The 22,680-nt window shown below is 37.1% G+C and overlaps 1 protein-coding gene across 4 annotated transcripts in view; it reads right to left on the minus strand.

The window, feature by feature from the left end:
* The window catches only part of stan (starry night), a 147,505-nt gene that overhangs the window by 10,222 nt on the left and 114,603 nt on the right, over positions 1–22,680 (minus strand). For all 4 annotated transcript variants that reach the window (XM_053747116.2, XM_053747117.2, XM_053747114.2 and 1 more), the window contains 36 exons: positions 22,055–22,256; positions 20,461–20,601; positions 19,709–19,947; positions 19,176–19,301; positions 17,031–17,197; positions 16,461–16,603; positions 15,878–16,048; positions 15,469–15,656; positions 14,829–15,066; positions 14,455–14,659; positions 14,215–14,367; positions 13,677–13,897; positions 13,246–13,417; positions 12,728–13,023; positions 12,414–12,546; positions 11,757–11,956; positions 11,168–11,335; positions 10,486–10,660; positions 10,158–10,283; positions 9,540–9,780; positions 8,808–9,030; positions 7,876–8,018; positions 7,342–7,476; positions 6,884–7,038; positions 6,403–6,569; positions 5,698–5,970; positions 4,724–4,837; positions 3,789–3,963; positions 3,249–3,388; positions 2,812–2,998; positions 2,098–2,190; positions 1,881–1,990; positions 1,553–1,762; positions 962–1,148; positions 423–725; positions 2–244 (listed from right to left, as the gene is read on the minus strand). In XM_053747116.2, the coding sequence (XP_053603091.1) occupies positions 2–244; positions 423–725; positions 962–1,148; positions 1,553–1,762; positions 1,881–1,990; positions 2,098–2,190; positions 2,812–2,998; positions 3,249–3,388; positions 3,789–3,963; positions 4,724–4,837; positions 5,698–5,970; positions 6,403–6,569; positions 6,884–7,038; positions 7,342–7,476; positions 7,876–8,018; positions 8,808–9,030; positions 9,540–9,780; positions 10,158–10,283; positions 10,486–10,660; positions 11,168–11,335; positions 11,757–11,956; positions 12,414–12,546; positions 12,728–13,023; positions 13,246–13,417; positions 13,677–13,897; positions 14,215–14,367; positions 14,455–14,659; positions 14,829–15,066; positions 15,469–15,656; positions 15,878–16,048; positions 16,461–16,603; positions 17,031–17,197; positions 19,176–19,301; positions 19,709–19,947; positions 20,461–20,601; positions 22,055–22,256 (6,563 nt within the window). The remainder of the gene's footprint in view (position 1; positions 245–422; positions 726–961; positions 1,149–1,552; positions 1,763–1,880; positions 1,991–2,097; positions 2,191–2,811; positions 2,999–3,248; positions 3,389–3,788; positions 3,964–4,723; positions 4,838–5,697; positions 5,971–6,402; positions 6,570–6,883; positions 7,039–7,341; positions 7,477–7,875; positions 8,019–8,807; positions 9,031–9,539; positions 9,781–10,157; positions 10,284–10,485; positions 10,661–11,167; positions 11,336–11,756; positions 11,957–12,413; positions 12,547–12,727; positions 13,024–13,245; positions 13,418–13,676; positions 13,898–14,214; positions 14,368–14,454; positions 14,660–14,828; positions 15,067–15,468; positions 15,657–15,877; positions 16,049–16,460; positions 16,604–17,030; positions 17,198–19,175; positions 19,302–19,708; positions 19,948–20,460; positions 20,602–22,054; positions 22,257–22,680) is intronic.

The raw sequence follows: 22,680 nt of genomic DNA on the forward strand, positions 1-22,680 counted from the left end.
CCTTCCATATCATCCATGTTGTTGTCCAAAGAGTTTTCCTCTTTCCCCTCATGAGACTCCCTCATCCACACGTATTCCGGCACATACAGCGCCACCTGTATGATCGGCGAGCCAACTGTGATGTTAACCCCCCACCGTTGACTGACTGACTCGTCCATACGTAGTGGCATCAATTGGGAAGTGTTTCTCGAATATTGGAGGTATGAGAATACTGCTCGGCATTCGTAGTTCATTTCTAGATTTTCTGCAAAATTGAAATCGGGCAATAACAAATAGTGCTCGATGTTAGTAAATTATCGACTTGATATTTATTAAATCAAAAAATCTATGAAATCTTATTGGTCATTGTTGATAAGAAACGTCATGAGTTACGCTTTAAGATAATACAATTTTTCTAAAATAGATGCTACATAAATACTTACCATGTAAATTACTATTAGCGATCCCCAACAAATCCAATGGCAGTAATATCCTCGTGTACTTGTCAAATTTATTCTTGTTCTTCACATAGTTATTGTATTTTGGAAACGACACAGTCGGACTTGAGATCTTCTTCTTACTTTTCCCGTTGCCATAGTAACTAGTTTGTATGGGAGAGTGGAGGAATGCTGAAGTGTCTGGGAGAACTACCCTTTCGGTCGTGTATGACTCGATGTTGTATCGATTGAGCTGCGTGGGCTCGAATCCGTATATCGATTCTGCTGTGACAATGTCTACTCCAATGACTGAAAAGGATGAAAATATGAAAGATAAGTAACTGAATACAATAAATAATATTTGACAATAATGTATGCCTAGTATTTTACTAGGCGTATTTTTTTATTCTTAATAACTGAACTTGATAAAGTATATATAAGATAAAACAATAAGATGTTCATTATTCGTCAATTTCCGAAAACGTGAATTTAAACCATCCATATACAAACTCAGGAATATCAAGGTTTCTCAAGTTTCAACTTACCCAAATCATCGGTGACGATCTCAAAAGGACTTGTATAAGTGTCATGTTGGCTTTCTGCAAGTACTGAGATGTATTTATCAAACTTCTGCAGAAGTTCTTCTATGCCGTGACCAGTAAGTTGTCGTATGCGCCGCCATTCCATGTCATATTGCAGGTTTAAAATTGTGTTCGCTGATTTTATTACGTTCTGCAAATATTTCACTATAAATGTTATGTGTTTCTCAGTAAATTAAGTGACAGCTTGAAATTTAATAGGGTAGTTGCTATCTAGTCAAATCAGATATTTTCAAAAAACCAAAAAAATGCGGCTTGCATGGCAGTGGGCATAAGTGACGTCATAAAGTTGGATTCTAAACCCGTGAATTTATACATTTTATTTTACACATACACATACAGGCAACTATATTTCGACTATTTTGGTTTATTTTTTTAAGGAAACGGAAAGTAGGACAATATTTCGAAAACAATATATATTTTTCACTCAAACAACGAGATTTGTAACAAATATGGTATGTTGTCGATCAATGAATCTATAAAAGAGAATTTATATCGAAGAAATTACAATTTTTTTACTAAAAATGTAAATTTTACCTTAACATAGTCTTTGTCCTGGCTGTGTGTCAAATTCAATCCAGCCTGTTTCAACTCGTACTGCAGTAACTCCATCAGAATCCCTTCGGCAATCAGGATGTCCGATCCGTATAAGTGTTGTGTGTTCATACAAGCCGACGTCAGATCTTCTGCCAAGCGGACTCCGACGAATGTGTTCACTGTTAACTCTCCAGTTTCTATTTTAGTAAGCTGAAATGCATAATAAAAGACACGCTAAATCTATATATTCATGCTAAATCTATATATGCTTCACAGCCCATGTTTCTCATATGTATATGATTTGTTTTTTTTAATTTATAAGTCATACCTGTTTTCTGAGTTGGTAGAATGTAGATGTAGTACAATTGAACATGTCTGGCTCTTGCCATGGTATCACTTGAGTTTCATCACACATTCGAGTAGCTTTACCACTGGTTCCTATAGAAAGAAAATAATAGTTAATAAGATAAAGTTAAATAAGAATTAATATGTAGTTTAAGAGTGACAATATAGAAAAAATAAGTCATAAACTTTATTGAATTTACCTGTAGGACAATCTGTGTAGGCTTCAATACCAAATTTAGTGCGTGGCCACCAAACTCCATGTGAAAATGATCGCGGACATCCGTCGTAGACAACTGTAAAATTTTACCGAGTTAGCAATTTTTAACTCTATAACAACCATTTTTTGGGGGAGTGTGACAAAAAACTTTTAGTACTAATTAGTAAATCTAAATAAAAAAAATATAAATGTTATTGAAGACATGATATAATATAAAAATATTTGATAAATTTCTCACATCGAGAAACAATGAGAAACGTATATAATCGTTTACTTAACTATACTTTTAGTTACCACCAACGATTATTCTAAATTTGTGAACTCATAATATATTTATCTAGTAGAAGTTGTTATTAAGAAGGGTTGTTGCGTAGATTATTCTTGCTTTTATTGATTATCCTTGCTGTAACTATCCCTCTGTCTGTATATTTATATTAATTAATTTAAATAATTCATATTATTTATTCGCCAACCAATAACGTCACAGATAATACTTTATTAGTGCTAATAACGATTTTTCGAAATTTATTACATAACAACACTGATAATTGAGTTTCTCGGAAGTAGTCAATTAGAGCGTTAAGAAAAATAAGTTTAATTTAAAACTTTATGTGAACAAGAGCTTTAAAACTTTTAATTCTGAATGCTGTAACTATTTCATTTAGCCGAATCAACACGAGAATGAGAACGCTTTTACCTTCGCATCCACTATTGGGGGCAACTTCAGCATAAGCGTTGGCGCATGCGTCGCAAGCTCTGCCAATGACGCCGCCGCGACAGTGGCACTGTCCGGTGGAGAGATCGCACGAACTGTTGGCGGAGCCCGCCGCGTAGCATTGACACGGGAGGCAGATGTCCGAGCCTTCGGGTTTGTAGTGGTTTTCCTGCCAGAAAATGGTAGTATTTACAATGGGTCCGCTTTGAATTCGATTATGGATACTGTATTTATTACAAATAGAGCCCCTGTCTCTCATCTACGCGTTTTCGCGATTACTTTCTCAGCTGTTAAGGGTCGGGGCCCAGGGTCTGGTTTACCACATTTTCTTTGACATCATCGACGCTTTACGGTTGCGGAAGACACCAGGAAAACGATCAGATGTGAGAAAGGTCACTAGGATGAATGAGATTAGGTACCTTGCATCGACACGCCCCAGTAGTGGGGTGGCAGTGAGGGTGGTAGTCGCCGGTGGCGGGGCAGTCGCAGGGCCCGCACGCCTCGCCGCCCCACCAGCCTCCTGGGCATACTGCGGCACCGATTACCACGCAACCTTCGTCTGCAACAAAGTGGTTTCTTAGAAGTATTTATTTTGTTATATGAATGGCCTGTTTCACCGCTTGCTGATTAAGTATCTGATTAGCATTAAATAATCTGAAAAACCCCTAAAATAACCCCTTTCGCTATCACCAGTGCGGAAATAACCCCATTATATATATATATATATATATATATATATATATATATATATATATACGACACGGCGCTACTTTGTAGATTAGTCGCTTTACTAACCAGTCATATTGTGTCCATCTTCGCATTGACAACTGTAACCCATCGCTATAATCATACATAGCATTGTCTCAGCACGGATTGAAGTCGCACGCCGGGACTCAATGAGTGCCAACTCGATCAAGTTCAAACTTGCACTTCTTTAGTAGTTAAGTCACTAAACTCACCAGTCATCTTGTATCCATCTTCGCACTGACAACTGTAACCCTTCTCGCTATCGTCAGATATACATCTAGCATTGTCTCCGCACGGGTTGAAGTCGCACGCCGGAACGCAGTGGGGGCCGACTCGACCGCGTTCACATTCACACCACGTGTGATCCCATGATGATACGCATTTACTCTGCAATGAAATAAGCTTTAAATAAGATCTCCAAATACATGTGCAAGTACAAGTTCATCGTATTCTTAATCACTACATAGGATAAAACAAAGTCGCCCGCCGCGTCTTTTATAAGCGTTCTTCTATTAAACCACGCAACAGATTTTAATGATGTTTTCACTATTATATAGGCAGACAAATTCTTAACGTAGGTTTATACACAGAAAATAGCCTACGGCTGTGCGAAGCCGGGCCGCGGGTCGCTAGTTTATAACGAAATACTTACGACGAAATTCCCCTTTTTACAAAAAAGTAATACTTTTACTTGGTCCCAGCTTAAAGTCAGCGCCTTGGCTTGTTACCATGGCACCATGCTGAGCTGGTTTCCATTTTAGCTGACATATTTTATTCGTAATTTTATGTTTTGTATTTTTAAGTGTTAATGGATTTATGTGGTAGCTGAATAAATGCTTCCTTACTTACTCGCCTGCACACGAGCGACATGTCTCCATTCCAACCCATCGCGCAAGTGTCAATTATACAAATGTATTTGTTAGACAAATTAAAAAACCCCCGACTTTCAATAACGGCTGAAGTGATTTTGATCAAATACATCTAAGAACCACCGCATAAAAATTAGCTATCAAATAAAAAAAAATCCAAATCGGTTCACCCGTTGACAAGCTACGGTGCCATGTACACAGACAGACACAGACATTTAACGTCAAACTTATAACAGCCCTCTTTTTGCGTCGGGGTGTAAAAATCAGTGAGTACTCACAAAAGGCGGGCAGATGGAGAGCATGCAGTCGGCGCGGGAGACGCAGCCGTCGCGCACATTCTCGCGGACGGTGGGCCGGCTCAGCGCCGCCTGCCCGCCGCCCACGCGGACGTCCTGAAACGAATTCATTAATAAATAGGTTCTTCTTCATAGTCTTATTCCTCATGACTGAGGGTCGTGGTCATTACATGGAATGAAACACACGTAATAACTTTCTTGGCATTATTAATGGAGTGGTTTGCCATTGCCTTCTCCATTTCACACACAAGTTAATAATTAACAAGTGTGCAGGTTTCCTCACGATGTTTTTCCTTCACCGGAAGCAAGTGGTGATCTATGAAAACTACTATACATGAGTCAGATTGGTATATGATATAACTATGATGATATAACTCATGTGACACGAGTAGGATTCGAACCTGGGACCTTTCGATCCTCAGGCGGGGGCAGTAGTAACCATTACACCAGCACCGCTGTAGTAATACCAAAGATTGAGTTAGCCTTAAAGTAGGTTCGAAACTCGTGTTATAGAATACTAACTCGACGATACTATATTCTATAACATATACATATGTAGATGAACATCAATTTACCAATGTTACATGCCACATGCCAACATTTCTGAGTTGAGTTTGATCGTTTTCAATACGAAAGTATCTTAGAGCAAGTAGTTTCAATACTTTGTGCATCCACAGAGTTAATGAGAAGTATAAAATAAAAGTACTTACATTAAATGGGCTCTGTCGGGCACAGTTTGTATAGTATATGTATGTTTTACACGCGATGATGCCACATGAGTGACAAGGGATAATATAATTTTCAAGAGAACACAATAATTTAAATGAATACAAAATGAAAAATGTTATATTACGACCAAAAATGGAAAATTGTGTTCTGACAGGGACAAGCTTACGTCCAAAAATGGTGTTAAAATTTAAAATCCTGAGATGTTAGATGATAATTTTATTAAATACCTGTATGCATCCTTCAAAATATCCAACTTCAGATGCCAATAGCCCCGCAGTAGTATCAGGTCCGCCAATCAAGATCTTCCCAATATACTGCCCTTGCACCTTATTGGCTAGCATTGGCAATAGTGAAGTACGTAATCCATAGTCTATGGCCACTGAAATGTCGGTGCCGAGCCATTTGATCTCCACTCGGTGCCATTTACCGTCGGAGAGAGTTGTCGATGGCAGGAACATGGATTCGCCGTTGTAGGAATAGTGGAGTAGGCCGGATTTCAACTGTAAAACATGTGATATCTCATATGTCGTTCAATTTAATTAGTAGGTTTGTAGATAATCCGACTAGCAAATTAATTACTTTTACAAAATTATTATATAGTGTTAGTGTTAACATTTTTATTTCCCACTAATATTATAACTGCGAAAGTATTCAGTTTCTGTGGAAAGTATATGAAAGTAAATATGGTTGTTTGTTACTCAATCATCAGGTACCAGTTACTATGTTCTATGTAGAGAATAGTTAAGATGAATAAACTTATCAACCGATAAGTTTATTCTTCTGTTGCAATACCTAAATTAAGGCCCTTAATTTAGGTATTGCAATGGCAAAAAAATGTAGTCCGTTAAAAATTCGTTTTCTAAAGAGACTTTTTAAATAGGTAGGTAGTTCAATTGCTACTTTAACTTTTTCTATTCCATATAAATACTTACACTGATAAGAATGCTGCTGTTCTGCCCCACTTGTATGGACATGAGGAAAGCGTCTTGTTGTCTCGTTCGCAGCGAGAACGCGTTTAGCCACGGAAGTTGAATTGGGCGGAGTAATGGGTTGAAGGATAGCATGCCGTCACCGCTGAAACGCCATGGTGGCGATGTGGCTGTGGAAAATAATTAGTTTGTTTGTATAGCCATTAAATTATTAGTTGGACCGAATATTGAATTTCTTTAAAAATATATATATATATATATTGGGCAACTATCTTTTGTGAGCCTTTTCGTTGATATTATTACTTTCACTTTTACAATAGCCAAATATCACAGACGAATTAGGCGTTGATTAATGATTCATAATGAAAACAAAAGTTGTGCTAAGTTAACATTTATGATTGGTAAATGATATTCTCATGGGCAAAAAGTCTAAATTTGTCCACATAATAACGAGCCTAGCTAAAAAATTGAAGGTTACACTTACATTCCCCACAGTCCTTCCCAGAGTGTCCCTCGGGACAGTCGCAGAGGAACGAGTCCCAGAGGTCAGTGCACTCGGCCGAGTTGTAGCACGGCGCCGAGCTGCACTGAGATCGCTTCTCTGGGCAGCCGGCTAAGGTGCCGTTGTCCGCCACGTAACTGTTAACGAAATAGTATTAAGTACACATACGATTTAAAACGAACCTTTTTCAAACACGGACAGATGCCGATGCGAATGCAGAATCATTGCGTAGTTTGTATGAGTGCTTTTATTTATCGCAATGAAAAACCAGAAAGCAATAGTTCGCGGTCTTCTAAGACTCTGGTCGCCATCTAGCGGTCTATATAAATTTTGTCAGGCGGCCATTGCATCTGATATCTGACACTGATATAGTTTAAATGAGTACCCAGTTCCACTAAAAGAGGAACGAGTGTGTATACCTAAATGATGTCTAAACTCACCTGTTGAGATCGACGAATTTGTGATCGATATAGAAGTCAGAAATGCATCCGAGGAAGTCCTTGTTCTTCACTTGGAAACTGCTTGGGATGTTGGGGAGACCACCGATTTGTAGTGGTCCCGTCAGATCCAAAAATCTAAAAAACGTTATAACGTAAAGTAAAATAAACCATTTCAATTGTGGATAGAACTGAAAATGACAAAATCTAAAGTTGCAATTATGTCTATAAAGAGTAGAAAGAATGTAGGGCGCTGTGTCCTCTTGGCTGGCAGCACAACACTAAGTGTTTATCAACGAATTTTTATCATTCGATTTAAACAGGTGTACTCTATATAGATGAATATATTGTCTACTCTTTATAGATAGACTATACACAACTCTATATAATGCAAATGGACTTAGTAGTTACTGTTGAGAATTATTATTATTTTTTTGTAAATTTTCGAGTTAAGAAAAAAAGCTTTCAGAGTTATTCTTGTTTTCCATTTTGCTAAGATTAGCATTATTTTACCAACGAAACAATTAAATGACTCACCTGTGACAGGTTTCCGTGGGTATGTCACACCGAGGTGGCAGCACTTTCCTCGTGAAATTCGCGCATGCGTATTGTGGTCCGAGCGACGCTGCGCCATTCAGAGATAACGCCTTATCGCAGTTGTCTAGCACCATAGTCGCCGTCTGTAGATCATGAGAAGCTTAGGACACAACGACATATTTATTTACTTCATTGATTAACATAAAAAAACAGTTTTACAACATGACATGGATAGTAAATGTTCGAAAGATCCATTGGCTAGTTGGAAAATCAAGAATTGTTAATTCTGGTCACTACCAAATTACCCCCGCGCAAACATATCTCTGATCACTGACATTTATATCTTGTATAAAGCACGAAGTTTTTAACCCACTGGAGTCAACCTTATTATTTGTGGCAAATGAGCAAGCAGGTAACCACAATAATATGGTAAGTTTTTTTTAAAATTTCTTTATTTATGTTACAATAATTTATATGAAAAATACAAGCACTACCAACAAAAACCTATATAGGTTTATACGTGGTAAGGCGAATCACAACTCATTACAAATTTACTCAGTTAATATATAGTTCTTAAGCATTAATTCACATTTGGTTATACTGGTTTCCAAATTAATTATTTGCTCACAAATATTGTTAGGGTATTCATTCAATATATAGCAGAAAATACTCCCACATTCTTTTACCGTGGACATTGTTAACTGAAGGTAGGGTATATGTAAGTATGTTAAGTTGCGCAAACCCGAGCTTCTAGTTTTAACTTTTAAGGAATTTATTTTTTTTAGGTTTTCACACACAATTTCCATTGTATGTGAAAACACGTACAGCGCCCTAGGAACAATTACCATACCAGGGTCATACAGGAGGAGCGTTTTTAACAAATTTACTTTTTCAATTTGATATATTTAATTAGTTTGATTATAAATACTCACCCTATTGTAGTAATCCACGTCTATAGAATGCCACATGCCATCAGTCACATCGGCAGCTATAGTGACCTCACTCTTCAACCCCCCGAGCGCGAAGGTAAATCTTAGCCCCGCGCCCCCCGCCTGCCCCGCGCCTGTGGCTATCAGCTCTAGGGCGACGAAGTCATGGCGTTCGTTGTAGCGGCCGTTGTAGAGGAGAAGGCCGGATGGTGATTGGGTGGCGAACCTGAGAAACGGTGACAAACTTATGTTAGTTGCATATTGAAATGTTGGTAAGTGAACTTTTTGTTGCACAAAAAAATGGACAAAAACGGTAAAATATTGTTTGTGAGGATTTCTTAAAACTTGAGAAGTTTTACTAACTTGTAAGTAACTATTAAAATTAAAGATGCGTTACACGATATAAGAAATTGAATGTGTATTTGTAATAAGTACTAAATGATTATATATGTTTAAAAACATTTCAATTGGCATTGTGTTCGGTACACAGAATGCGTAACGCGTGCGTATACGCTTTTTTTACGGAATTGTAATGCACGCGTTTACAAATTAGCGATAACAAACAAACAAAAAAAATCACTCTAAACAAAAAAGTGCACACGTTACGATGCAGTTACGTGCACCAACCTTAAATGTAACACATTTCCAAGCTTTTATTTCTTCTATATACAGTATCTATAGAACTAAAGAATTAATTCCCTGTGTCGCATGTAAAGAAATCAATTTATAACTTACTTCAACTTCAAATGCACTCGATGTCTCCTCCTCAAACCAGGGAAGGTAAGAAACGAAGAAGCCGGGAAGCTTCTCGCCTTCAATTCGCACATGGCTGTGGTATAGGCCGTATCAATAGTACATCCTTGGCACAGAATGCCGCCTTCTTTTCTTGCCACACATTGTGACCCACTGCGACATATACTTCCATCTCCGTTTATATCACAAGTGGCTTGGGTTAACACCATTTCGCAGTTCACTCCTAAAATAAAATGAGTATTTAGAAGGTCGTTTCATCCTATTACGGTTATCGCTAAGAACGTAGTCATTAACCACAGACCATACCACATACCGTTATTTAACTTAGTTATACTACTATTTCCAAACATAATTAGTAACAAAAGTAGTTCGTGGGATAATTTGTATAATATTTAGTTTTACTAATAACTAATTATCATGTTTTTTTCCTCATTTTTGAATTAGTCTCTCGGGGTTTCTCAATAAAATTTAATCAAATAATTTTATTCGAGTATGATGTAATTTTATTAAACGTGAGAAAACATAATTACATTACATGGTTTTTCATCGTCTATTGTTTTCACAATTAATTAGGGATGTTTTAATATAGGACTCTCTTACCAGTGAATCCGGCTGCGCAGACGCAGGTGTATCCGCCTTCCCGACGCACGCAGGTTCCATTATTGACGCACGGTGAGGAGTAGCATAGATCAACTTCTGTATCGCACATGTAGTGTTCTCTTAATCCTGAATAAAAATATTATAAAAATGAAATATAATATCGAACAATCCACTTCTTGAAATTACATTTCTTTAGATTTGTAAGGGTAGATAAAGAGTACAAGTTCTCTTAAACTTTTTGATATAAAAAACTATTATGGTGACATGGTGAGAAAACCTGAGAAATTTAGCTTAAATGCCTTAACAATCGCGAGAAAATTCAATTTACCTGTAAAGCCATGCGGACACTTGCAAGTGAAGGTGGTGACAGGATAAATGGGTCTGAAGAGGACGGAGTCGCTGGAGATGAAGCCCGATGCGTTGCCAAATTTGAGTACAGTGAGACATTCCTCGAAGTTTAGGCACGGCTCGTGCACACATACGTTGTCGTCAAAAGGTAGCACCTGTGATAGTAATAAAATGGTTTTGCTAAATTTTGTCATAAAATTATTGGCGAATTTATTGTTATTTATAACGCATACTGAGTTTTGGAGCGTCACAGCCTATAGACGAGAATGAAACTAGCCGGACGCTCAGATGTAAGGCAGAATTTTGATATTTTTTGTAACTAAGTTTTAAAAGCTTTGCTGGTCATTACACTAAATGTTCATAGGATTCCGCTCCCTAAGTGAAATAACTAGATATTAAGAATACCCAGACAATTTATCGTACTACCTTTCCTTTTTTTATTTATCTTGCATCTATCACCTTCTTCTTCACGTATCGTAAATGTAAACTTGCAGACTGCTTAGAATTAAGTTGTGCTGATTGTATAAAAATATATAAATAATGATAATATACGACTTGTGATATAAATAAAAATAAAATCTTTCTCATTATAGAAAGAGACAATCGGAAGACGAGGTTACCTTTACCCAGCAGTTGGCTACATAAAAATATAATGCTCTTACCTGAACAGTGGCTAGCCTAGCCAAAGTGGCCCGGTGTAAGTAGACTCTCTCCCTCAAGTGAGTGGGCGAGTAATACTGCGAGGTGTCGCCAGTGACGCCGATCTCAGCGTCAGGGCGCTTGGCCGAGAACGACACGTTCAGAATGTTTCCTGTTACGTCTGTATCGTCCTATAGAAGGTAATCAATATTGTTAGTTATAATATTTAAAACAATCTACTCTCCTGTGTTGTCTTGACGTATATCTTTTTTCTGAGGGCTTTCCTCGATAGTGAAATGTGAATTTTCAACCCACACTAAGTCCTCTCTTTGGTGGCTTGATCCCTTATATTTCATTATCATGACATCCAAGAGAAGTTCATAAAAAATTTTTGCTAGAGATTCCACATGAAACTGATTGAAAGTGACTAGGTATATTGAAATAATGCCTTATTATTTTCGACTTTGTCAAACAACAATGAGTGTAGGAAGCACGTTGAAAATTATGTTTACATGTTAGCTGATTATAATTTAGGCCATCTGGATTTGAGGTGAAACCACATTAAGACAAATTTAACTTTCACTAACTGAAATTTTCGCAGATGAGAATTACCTGTACACTGAATACATAGATGTTCTCCTTTGGACACGGAATGATGGCCGCCAAGCCGTCCACGAAGAACCCTAGCAGTGGTGACAGGAACTGTTCAGCAGTCATGTCGTTCAGTCTGACTGTGATGGAGTTGAACAGCATTTCTTCCGTTATCAATCGGACTGTTAGCTGCATCATTGCTTTCACTTCGTTCACCCCGTCTGTAGGTACATAAATGACATGATTCAAAATCATGAATGAAACAAATCAGAGAACTACGGGTAGGTAAATAAAAACTAGTTCCATAAACGGATGATAGACCACGAGTGACCACGACGATTCTATGCGTAGGGGCAAACCCAAAAAAATCTGACTTGGTGTTGTTAAGTCGGATATGCATGCCAATGGTCTGACAACTAAGAATGTTGAAGAGCTTGCAGAGTGGAGAAGAAAAAAATAAAAAAGCGGACCATGGATTCAGAAGCTTAGCTGTTGAAGACGCAAAAAAAATGTTTATTCATATAAAAATATATGAGATAGGAAATAAGTGTACCAGAATGCTGACATATTTAGGGGACGATACGAAAAGACTCCGTTCTTAGTTTTGTGTAAGATACTGTATCATAACTAATAAATATAAAGGATTGAACATAAAATAATATTCTGATTTACACGTACCATTAACCGATATTTCCATGGTAGCCAGCTTGGGCACATTGGTGTTCAGTTGTGGAGACAGTGTCATACTGCCAGTCGTCTCATTCAAGAGTACAAGGTTTGCATTATTTCCAGACAGTATCCTATATTGGAGCTGTAAAAAAATATTTGATTTGGTCGTAAATATTAATGTAGCTACCTATACCATATCACTAGGAGCTACTTCGTTCGATTTGATATGCTGCCAAAGATGACATGTTTCTGATGCAGAATGTCAGTCTCAAAAGTAAAGATATTACTCAGTAAAAGAAAAAGAAATAGCTTTTTATACAAACCTTATCAGTAACATCAGCATCAAACGCTGGGACCCTCCCGAACGGTCCCACAGGAAAGCAGTCCTTATAATTATTGAAGATGATCTGAAAATCCTTCATCATCGGCGCGTTATCATTCACATCCGTGACTAGGATCTCCACTCTGACGTCATTCCATAGCGGAGGGCTTGCAGCTCTGATGATGAGCTCGTATTTCTTCCGTGGACTTTCGTAGTCCAGGTCCACCATAGTAACTAGTTCTGCCTTATCGGAGCCTTGACGCGTTTCGAGAGAGAAACTGCTAGAATCATCACCACCTGAAAATAACGATATTTTCAATGATGGTATTTCATGCTGGATATTTATCTCCGGTACCCCTAACTAAAGTGATGAACTAGAGAAAAACAATAATGAATCTCCTTAGCCCATAACATTCAAAATTAAATTTGCTTTCTCAATATGAACACATTATCTACCGCACAAGCTGTTAATTGAAGATATATTTTATTATTAGACGGAGAAAACAAATGATTGCCTACCTTTTATAGAATAGTGAACAACAGCATTTGGTCCTTCGTCTGGATCATGTGCGTATATTTCTCCGATAGTAGTACCGATGGGGCTGTTCTCAGGTACATAGAATGTTAGACAGTCGCTCTCGAATACTGGTGGTGAGTCGTTTATATCTTCCACTTTTATGTGGACGATGACCTACAAACAGGAAAGATTTAGTAAGTAATGTAAACAGTGCTATATATTTGTGTAGTATTTGATTCCAGCAGTTTAAATTCTTCGTCTTCACAGCCACGATTGAATTCCTCGTCTTAATAGTCTACGCAGTGACTCGGCTAAATTTGTGAGAAATAACATTTTAAATTATGTTTACAAGATAATGTAAACGAAAACATATTTTTGTTATTAATGTAGTAAATATACTACTCCTAAAAATTATAATGGAACATAGACTTACAGTAGAACTCTGTGGCGGCGTGCCTCCATCAATAGCTAACGCCTTCAGATCATGTGTCGACACAGACTCACGATCCAAGGGCTTGTTAGTCCGGATGACTCCTGACGCTGGGTCGATGACGAAAGAACCTTCTTCCCTATCTCTAGCATCGAGTTCGTAGTGGACGCGCCCGTTGAGACCCACGTCTGCATCCGTTGCGCTCACTTGGGTAACTGACGTGCCTGTGTAGAGAAAATAATAGAGGCCTTAAGAGAGACCCTTGGGGAACACATAATGCTTATATGTATGTGTAGATTAATCCAAAGCTTGGATGCCGTCTGCCTTATAAAACGATATAATGCATTTAAAACCATAGAATAAAATGAGTTTTACGATATTTTTTTAATACAGACAAGAAAAATAAGTTATGAAATTCTACAGAAGCGAATAAAGCTTAGGAAAACATATATTACAACGTTCAAAAAGTACCCAGTTACATCAAAGCCGAGAAAAGAATGACAATTGAAGATATTTTTACTTAGGTATTTTCCAGACTTACCAACTAAAGCGTCCTCCATGATAGTAGCGGTATAGAGCTGTTGTTTGAACACTGGTTCATTGTCGTTGACATCCACTACAGATATTTCCACATCAGTCGTGTCTGACAAGGCTGGCACTCCTCCATCTCTGGCTGTCACTGTGAGCAGGTATCCTGAAAGAGTAGTGATAATGATAAGGATCGAAATTGAGCCAACACACAGTGAGAAATAGGTGAGAAACGCCGTCATAATATACTTACCACTCATAGTCTCCCTATCCAGTAATTTGTTAGTAGTGATAGCTCCGGTTTGAGGATTGATTACAAACTCCTGGTCGTGATGGGTGACCGCTTCGTTGGATATCTCCGAACTGAGGGAGTATGTTATCTGAGCGTTGACTCCAACGTCACTATCGGTGGCCGATACTACTAGCACTGTGGTGCCTATTGGGGCATCTTCGAATACCTGTAACAGTTTTCGAAAGCAAAATTTGGTCAGTAATCTAATAAATAAGATAATGATTAATAGAAGGGATTTTTGACAAGGACAAGTACTTTAAGAAAAAAAAATATTTACAAAAATTTAGTTTTGTATTAATAGCAGTCTAAAAATACTAATTAAATTTGACACTTACCGCAGCGGTATAAGGTGCATTTTCAAATACCGGCGCGTAGTTATTAGCGTCAGTGATATTTATATGCACCATTGCAGTATCCGATCTACCCCCACTGTCCGTAGCAGTCACAGTCAAGACATATCTCCGCTCTTGTTTGAAGTCCAAAGGTTGAGCAACTGTGATCAGACCGCGGCCATTTTGAGATGTTATTGAGAAACGGCCGCGAGTGTTGCCACCTGTGATCTCGTAGTGAAGTCTGAAATGTTAGTGAAATGACCAGATTAAGCGGACTGTCACAGATACGTAAAGTGAAAAAGAATTGTAATTTATATTAGTTGACCTTTAAAAATATTAAGTAATGTTTACATAGAAGACTCGTATAATACTCATGTACTTAAATAATATTGATTGATTTATGATCTCGAGTGGTTAAAATGCTATTTTAGAACAATTGTAGAATACGAACTCTTTTTGCAATTTATTACATGCCGTTAAATATTATGATGAAAAACTACGAGAAACGATATATGGAAAAATGTATTAAAGTTTATTATTTTAGTCTGGTTATTATTTTTTTCAAGTTTATTTCATGTCCTACTGCTGGACAAAGGCCAACCTCGAAGTCTATGTTTGTATATTTTCGCTTCGAAAATTATACCTGTTATCTTCATCAGCGTCGGTAGCAGTGACAGTGACTAATGGAGTTCCAGGTGGTTCATCCTCAGCTATTTCCACATCGTATTGACCGGGAGCGAACACTGGATCGTTGTCGTTGACATCTTGTACCACGACGACCACTGATGCTGTGGCCGATCGAGGGGGGCTACCACCGTCTGTTGCTGTCACCTGGTCGATAATAATTTAATGTCAAAGTCAAAACATTTGTTCAGAAATTAGACTTTCTCAGTCACATTTTCAGGGCAAATTATTCAAAGCTACTACTAAGCACTACTTAGCATTTCGGAAAGACAACTGCTGAGAAATTTCGTAATAAATTTAAAGAAAATCACTAAAGAAATCAGTGGTGCCAAAACAAAATAACTAGGAAACGTAAATAAAAATATTACCTGCAACTGATATTTAGACTGCACTTCTCTATCCAGTGGCGCAGACGTGTACACCCATCCTGATCGAGGGTCAATTGTGATTGGCAGATCGGTGGTACTGCCATACTCTTTATCTGTTAGTGTATATGTTAGCTCTGCGTTTACACCTTCATCTGCGTCGTAGGCTTGCACCTGGGTAGAATAGGCTTAAGTTAATAATTTATACTTAAATTATTAACTTAAGTTAATAATTTATACTTAAATTATTAACTTAAGTTTTTGTTACTTAGAGTTATATTTTTATACTTAGACAGTTCTATTACTTAAGTTATAATATATTATAAGCCCAATAAGGTTTTTATTTCAAATGTCGGTTTCTTAACTACTCCTACACACTTTCGTCGAACTCAGACATCACCGTGATATGAGAAAACCGGCACACTGGTTGACTATTTAGTTCAGTAGTGTGTATGCGACTACTTACTACTAGGTGGTCGTGTACGACGCCTTCAGGCGAATATGACCGTATCAGATAAATTTGCCGGTGCGTGTTCATGTAATTTGTTTAAAAAGGTTAATACTTATTAGAATGTCGTCCCCATACCCTAACAATACTGTATCCAATCGGCACGTTTTCGCTGACAGATTCTTGGAACAGTGACGTGTAGAATCTTGGAGCGTTGTCGTTGACATCTTTGACGTTGACTAGCAGTTGTGTGGTGTTGGAGCGAGATGGACTGCCTCCGTCTGAAAATAAGAAATATATATTTATTTCGAATGAAGCAGGATAGATAAAGAATAAGTAAAAGGAAGGAATAAGTAAATCCTAAGTAAAAGAAAGGATTTAACGAAGATAGTGAAACAATCATGTACAATATTTTATAATTAATTTAAATGACTTCTAGTGAGAATTTTAAGTCAAAGAAGTAGAGAGTATGTAAAGCCATGAAATAAATTATGCTCTGATTTCTCTTTCATCCTCGTGCGTTACCAGGTTAATTTCGGTGCTGTGTGACACCGTGAAGCCTGGGATCAGGGCAAAAATAAACCTAGTCATTTAGAAGATTCGATTGATTTCAACCAACGTGATGTACTTCTTGGAAATGTTAATGTTGCCTATCAAGTGCCAAGGGTATTATGGAGTGGTCGTATTCTAGGGCGGAACCACATGTACCTTGTGCTCTGATGACAAGCCGGTAACTCCTGACTTGCTCGTAGTCCAGTGGCTTGACAAGCGACACGTCTCCACTCAGGCTGTCTATGGAGAATTGCATCTGAGTGTTGCCTCCGATGATAGCATAGCGAATGGCTGCGTTTGACCCTACATCTGCGTCAGTCGCCCTGAAAGAGTTATTATTTTGTAACCTATCTATAGGAATGTATTTATAATAATGTGTTTTTGTTAGTCGTCTACACATAAATTGTTTCACTACACATTTTTGCTTGTATCAACAATGTATTTGCTTCCCCAGCGCGGATCAAGAGGCCATCCGCCATTTTGTTCTTTTAGAGAAACTATGTTTTGTTCACAGAGGGTGAAACGTGTTTTTGAAATAATCATAATTATAAGTTTTTGTTTAATGTTTTCAAAAACCTTTGCTGGAGACCTGACTTTATAAAGCAATGTTCATACTATATTCGTCTAACATCAGCAAGATTTACGGCTCAAAATACATTTCACGCTTTGCGAATCCATTACGCTATCGTTACGCATAGGACGTACAATGAGTGTGTGGGGTGTCAACTGTTTACTGCATACATAAAGATTTATGTAATATACCTACAGTCAACTGCAAGTTACTCAGCATGGGTCTTTATAATGTGGTAATAGTGGCGAATTTGCAATGAGTTTAACTAGGTTGATTTGTTGTTGAATGTACATGAAAATTCAACAGGCTGCGGTGATGCCAAGGGGTTGGAAGCTTTTGTTTTATTTATCTTATTACACGCGCAGCCAAAGTGGTTTGCGGTTCATTTCTGCTGAAAATGTTATATTGTTTTGTATGAAATTTGGGAACTTGATTATATTTAACTAACCACCCGGCCCGGCTTCGCACGAAGTTTATATACCTTTGCCGATATGCATTTAAAAATCCGTTTCGTGGTTTAAAAGAAAAAAGTTTATAAACAGACTAAATATGACTAGCCGACCTGTACAGACATGTTTGATCAATGTGTTTTCTATTCTATTGATAACTTAGGAAAGTGATAAAGATCATTTTTGGTCGTGATTAATAAAGTTTTGTTGTAGCTGTGGTCATACATCCGGTACAATATTAAAAGCTTGTTTAAATTTTAATTACAACAATATCCTGTCTAACCAGTTGGTTTTACTTTGATCAAGTAAATGTACAAAATTAAACACTTAAAAGTTTAGTTAGAACATTCATTTTTACCAACATACCTACGCTTTAAAGAAATGGAAAAATTTTACTGAACAAAAATTATTTGCGACGCTCAGTGAATGACGACTTCGGTGGCGCAGTGGTAAAGTGAACCGAGAGGTTCCGGGTTCGATCCCCGGTTGGGTCATGATGGAAAATCTTGGATCTTTTTCTGATTGGCCCGGGTCTTGGATGTTTATGTATTTGTTATAAAATATTGTATCGTTGAGTTAGTATCCCATAACACAAGTCTCGAACTTGCTTTGGGGCTAGCTCAATCTGTGTGTGTGATATTTATTTATTTATGATTTAATGATTTCCCACGGCTTTGCCTACGTAGTAAACCAACAAGAATGCAATCCTAAAGGCTCTTTACACATTTAAATAAACGCTCTATGCTAAATTTCAAAATGGGTCCACTAGTTTATTAATTACAAACACATGGAAATATAAATCTTTTTTGTTTATAATGTTATACGGAATATTTATATGGATAATATTAGTATGCCTAGATATTATAGAATTATGTATATGCAGTTAATGCAGTAATGATGACATTTAATTGTACGTTAACGGGGTAGGACGTAGTTAAGAGCAATCGTAAAACCGTAATCGTAAAACTACAATTAACGGATATGTTCTATCCATATTACTAAGTAAATGCATCCTGCTCCATTCAATTATTGTATAACATCCATGCAGCTGTCAAAATGTATTATTTTTTTCGTTGTGTTTCTCATTGCTTTATCATTTCGTTGTCTTTATCATTTTTCGACTTTACTTTTACTAAGTACTTTGTAGTAAAAGTAAAGTCGAAATTGCTATGTTATTGTTTCGGCTGTATATTGCTAGAGGTTTCCATCTAACTGATGGAAAAATGGCGACAGCCTAACAGTTAATCTTAAAGTAGGTGATAAAACAAATCTATAACTTACTTGATCCTGGCGATGACAGGGTTATCAGAAACGCTGATATCCTCATCCACAGTCACAGTGTACGTCTTCTCACTGAACTGCGGGTAGTTGTCGTTGTCGTCCAAGATGTTAACATGGACCGTTGCTCTGTAACAAGATTTTATTATTATAATTTGGCACAATACGTCATATTAAATACCAATTTTTCCAAATCATTATTATTAATTTTCAAATTTATTCAACTTCTCACGAAAATCAATAATCGTAACAAAGAATTTAGGTTTTACTTTTTGTGACTTTGAATTTTCTATGCGGCCAGCGTCAGGTCGTAATTTCGAAGGCGGACTAAAAATATACCCAAGGGAAATATTTATAGTATGCAGTGGCAGTGCTATCTGAGCTATATAGGTATATATTCATATTTCTCGTAGATCAACAAAATAAAAAAAATATGGTGCACTTTTTTTTAAATGATCGAAAATGTATTTATTTTTAAATTATTACTATGAAAGGTCAAATGAAAATAAAAAAAGTTTGATGAAAAAAATACTCACGTGCTAGTAAGCCTATCAGAAACTGGACTAGCCATATCAGTGGCCTTCACGATGACAGTGTATCTGGCCACCTTCTCCCGGTCAAGGCTCGACCTGGTCAGCAAAGCGCCGCTCCTCCCGTCTACCCTGAACACTTCTTGATTGTCTGATGATGAAGATTCTCCGCTGGTTTCTATGGACTCATTGGTGTCCTCAGTGTTGAGGGTTTCGGCTGTGACGGATTCTATTGAGTATTCCACCTGGGATAAGAAGATGGTTATATTATTTTGTCGGTGGCGAATCTAAGACATTAAGCGCTTACGTATTGTCTAATTTATAATAGGCGGTTTTAAGCTATTTTAGATAGAATTATTTTTTATGTAAAACAAATAAATTTTCAAAATCATTTTTTATTATTTCGAGTTCAAAAACATATAGCAAGATAGAGCAGTGGTCGTTTCAAATTGCTAGAAGTCTGTAGCTTTGAGAATTTTAAAATTAAGACTTAACGTGAAAAAGTGTTTGCCAAAGCTTGGTTTCTGAATAAAGCATAACTTTGGAGAAAATAATTATTTTAATATCCATCGATGCATATTACTTGAATTAATCTTTTTATCTTTTTGTTGTAATTAAGTACCTAATTAGCAGCACCCTTTAGCCATTGTCTGTTAAGTCCTAAAATTTGATTAGCAGAGAATGTCGTTTGGCGTCTAAGTATTGTTAACATTTGTACAACAAAGTTGAAATCAATAAAATTGTATCAAATTAAATACCTCAGCATTCTTGCCGATGTCCTGGTCCGTGGCCTTGAGGGTGAGTACTGTGGTGCCAGGGCTGGCGCCCTCTCTCACAGAAGCTTCGTACTGTTGCATCTCGAATACTGGAGAGTGGTCGTTGCAGTCCAGAACGTTGATCTGAAATGAAGTGGAACCTTTAATATCGACTATATTAGCAATTTCCAAAAACTTGACTCTAAGTAATTACAGTAATACAATGCAATACACATAATATGAATTTAGCTTCACAAGTACACATTATAAACAAATAGTGTTTACAATTTTTAAATAAATAACTTTGTGAGTTCTAGCGACACCTAACTATAGCCGTCTTTTGCGATATTTATTTAAATATATTTGTTGCGTTAGAAACATACTACTCGGAACGATTAGTCTACATTCCCGTTTGAATACTTATTTGAATGTTTGTTTGTAGTATATATTTCTTTTATCTATGTTTGTAGTTATGTAAGATATAGATACCTCTATAACTCATATGGAATTAATTATTGGTATTAGTATTATTTATATACTGAAGATAAATGGAGTACAATTGTGAAGCTTATCGTAGTAGGTAAGATTGTAACTAGGTACCGTAGGTAGTTATTTCAGCTAGTGCTATAAATTTTAAATTAATTGCAATGCCCAGAATTGTGGTTATTCATCCATCCCATTTCATAAAAAAGAAGAAAATGTTTGGATTGTTTTGGACTCTATAATTTAACCATGGTAATGACTTAATATAAGAAACCTTATAATGTTGTGTGAAATACAAAAATACGCAACAATTTATCGAATGAAAAACCAACACGACTCAGTGCCAAATGATGTGGTTGACTCAACAATCTCTGGCTCAGCCTTTTGTGGTTAACCGATTTAAATGGAATAAAACAAATGGAATATTATTAAGGTCATAAAAAACCTACGTAGAATAATTGATTTCCTACTTATTTAGCATAGATCTGCGTTGTTTCTTGGAATTATCATCATCATCATCTTCAACAGCCATTTGAACGTCCCCACTGCTGGGGCATAGGCCTTCCTTATGGATAAGGAGTATGGGCCATGAATAAGGAGGCGGGCCTATAAATTATATTTGGACAAAATACTTGTGTGTGCTTCCACAGCTTGCGTTTTTGGAAAATAATTATTTCAGTGTAGTAGATCTTCTGATACTTCAGTGCGAGTTTTAGTTAGTATTTCAGATATTCACGAAATCGAAGTAACTCCGCCACTTTGCAACCAGGCGGCATTGTTTCGTACCTATAGAAATCGGAGCTACACACAAAACTCCCACAACGGTCTCTGTAGCCAGTTATGTACATACATATAGTATCACGTCTTTATCCCTTACGGGGCAGACAGATCAAAGAGCCCACTGTATTTGGTTTGTCTGCTCAACAGAACTTTATTGGCAAGCAAGGTGAATCAATCTGAAATATTTCGCTGAAAAAGAGTTCCAACATCCCAATATATCCAATTAACTTCATTACTTAAGTATTATAGTTTTCACATCTGAAGTTTAATTATCAAATTAATTTTTATTATATACATAATGATAATATTCTATAAATAATAATTAACTTCTAACCTGCAAAGTGGTAGTGCCACTTCTAGGTGGGAAGGTGTCATCCTGAGCCACCACTCTGAAGTAATGCACGTCCAGCCGTTCCCGGTCCAGCCTGGCCTGGGTGGTGACTACGCCGGTTCGTGAGTCCACCGCGAACATACCAGCAGAACGGGAGTCCAGCAGACTTGACATGGAGTACGTCACTGGGCTGTTTTCTGGGTCACTATAATGAAAGAAGTTTTTAATATTGACATTTTTGACACGCAGCTTTTATCAACGCGTGACAGAACAAATTAAGTCTGTGCAGGAAGCCGTTGAGGAGTTCTGTCATTGGGAGCCTGGGTGCACCATCAGGTTACGATTATCATAATAACATTCTTTAAGCATAATTGTGTGTGCTGATATATAGAAGTCGACGGCCAAGTCACATAAAATTTAAACAAATCGCAGTAAGGAACATTAGATGTAAGTAAGGCATATACAGAATATATAATACAGAAACCTAGACTTGGTTTGGGTTTTATGTAGAGATTTCATAATTTTTATAGAGACCAAATTCATCGATACTTGGCTAAATTTTTCCATGACATATTTGGTGGGATACATACAGAGAACACTGGTTCAGATTCACATTGTTGTAAGAAATC

This window comes from Plodia interpunctella, chromosome 6 (genome assembly GCF_027563975.2).
Source record: "Plodia interpunctella isolate USDA-ARS_2022_Savannah chromosome 6, ilPloInte3.2, whole genome shotgun sequence".
Lineage (NCBI taxonomy): Eukaryota > Metazoa > Arthropoda > Insecta > Lepidoptera > Pyralidae > Plodia > Plodia interpunctella.